Source organism: Chionomys nivalis, chromosome 2 (assembly GCF_950005125.1).
Source record: "Chionomys nivalis chromosome 2, mChiNiv1.1, whole genome shotgun sequence".
In the NCBI taxonomy this organism is placed as follows: domain Eukaryota; kingdom Metazoa; phylum Chordata; class Mammalia; order Rodentia; family Cricetidae; genus Chionomys; species Chionomys nivalis.
In genome coordinates this window covers 1,062,877-1,064,634 of record NC_080087.1, presented here as the reverse complement: position 1 = coordinate 1,064,634, position 1,758 = coordinate 1,062,877, and the positions used below count along the sequence as shown (strand labels likewise).

The window sequence follows — 1,758 nt, the reverse complement described above, 5'->3', positions numbered from 1 at the left end:
TCACCAATTATCTATCCATTATAAAATAGTAGAATTGCATTCTCATTACTATAATCAAAACATGTATAGACATTGAAAGATTTGCTCCTGTGAGTAAAGTCAATTAGTTGCAAAAATTTGATTTATTTTTCTCTATTTCTAGATATATTCATTTATAAAAGTCTGTTTAATCTTAAATATTTTATAATTGAAAGATTGACTCTTTTTTGAAAATACTACCTTGTATAACTTGTCAGGTGATACTATTGGAATGTACTCATTTTGTTATTGTGTCTCTTTTCAGGAGAGATTTTCTAATAAAACTTGATGGAAAAACAAAACTTTACAGTGGTGACTGAGTTCATCTTAATGGGTATCACTGAGCGCCCTGAACTGCAGGCACCATTGTTTGGACTGTTCCTGGTCATCTACATGAGCTCCATAGTAGGCAACCTGGGCATGATCATCCTCACCACAGTGGACTCCAGGCTACAAACACCCATGTACTTTTTTATCAGACACCTGGCTATCACGGACCTGGGTTATTCTACAGCTGTGGGCCCCAAGATGTTGATAAATTTTGTTGTAGATCTAAACATAATCTCCTATAATCTTTGTGCGACACAGCTAGCTTTCTTTCTTGTGTTTATAATTAGTGAACTCTTTATTCTGTCTGCAATGTCCTATGACCGCTATGTGGCCATCTGTAAGCCTCTACTCTACACTGTCATCATGTCCCAGAGGGTGTGTAATGTGCTTGTGGCAATCCCCTATTGCTATTGCACATTTGTTTCCCTTCTAGTTGTCATAAAGATTTTCACTTTGTCTTTCTGTGGCCCCAACGTCATCAGTCACTTCTACTGTGACAGTCTCCCCTTGATATCTTTGATCTGCTCAAACACTCATGAGATTGAAATGATTATTCTGGTCTTGGCAGCTTTTAATTTGATTTCCTCTCTTCTGGTTGTTCTTGTGTCCTACCTGCTCATCCTCATAGACATTCTCAGGATGAACTCAGCAGAGGGCAGACGCAAGGCCTTTTCTACCTGTGGGTCCCACTTGACAGTGGTCACTGTGTTCTATGGGACTTTGATATTTATGTATGTGCAGCCCCAGTCCAGTCACTCCTTCGATACTGATAAAGTGGCTTCCATATTTTATACACTGATTATCCCCATGTTAAATCCCTTGATATACAGTATGAGGAACAAAGATGTAAAATATGCTCTACAGAGGACATTGCGAAAGATATATAGCATACTCTTTTAACTGTTATATGCTTGAGGAATTCTACCAACCACAATTCAACAAACATCAACATCTTTTTGTCCAAATGTTTACCCTGCACAAATGAACATATAATATATTTAAATATTGCCATCCTTTATACTAATGTGTATTATAATGTTATAAACACATCAGTGAAAAATGCGTTTGCCTTTAAAATTATTTACATATGTATGTGCATATCTCTGCATGGATGGAGATCAGAGGACCACTTGCAAGAGTCATTCCTCCACTTCTACCACATGGGCTCTCAGGGTAGAACTCAATAGCAAAGTATTCATCCCGCTGAACTATCTTCTTGGCTCCCTTTAACAAGAGGCATGAATTGTAACATATAATTGAGAAATTTTCTACCATAACAGACTGTATTTAGTTCTATAAATATATAAACATGAAGAAAAGTATGTATGCACAGTTGTAAAAAACAACTGTGGTTACATTTGAGGACTTGGTTTGCTCTTTGTGACATCCTATAGCAAGGGATTTTCTATC

The 1,758-nt window shown here is 36.9% G+C and overlaps 1 protein-coding gene across 1 annotated transcript; it reads left to right on the top strand.

The window, feature by feature from the left end:
* Positions 1-306: 306 nt before the first annotated feature.
* On the top strand, positions 307-1,248 carry LOC130869654 (olfactory receptor 8K3-like). Its single transcript, XM_057761980.1, has one exon. The coding sequence runs from the start codon at positions 307-309 to the stop codon at positions 1,246-1,248; it is 942 nt and encodes a 313-aa protein (XP_057617963.1).
* The last annotated feature ends 510 nt before the right edge of the window (positions 1,249-1,758 follow it).

Bases quoted from the DNA above. Each gene is read 5' to 3' on its own strand.
- LOC130869654 (XM_057761980.1), top strand. From the start codon at position 307: ATGGAAAAACAAAACTTTACAGTGGTGACTGAGTTCATCTTAATGGGT.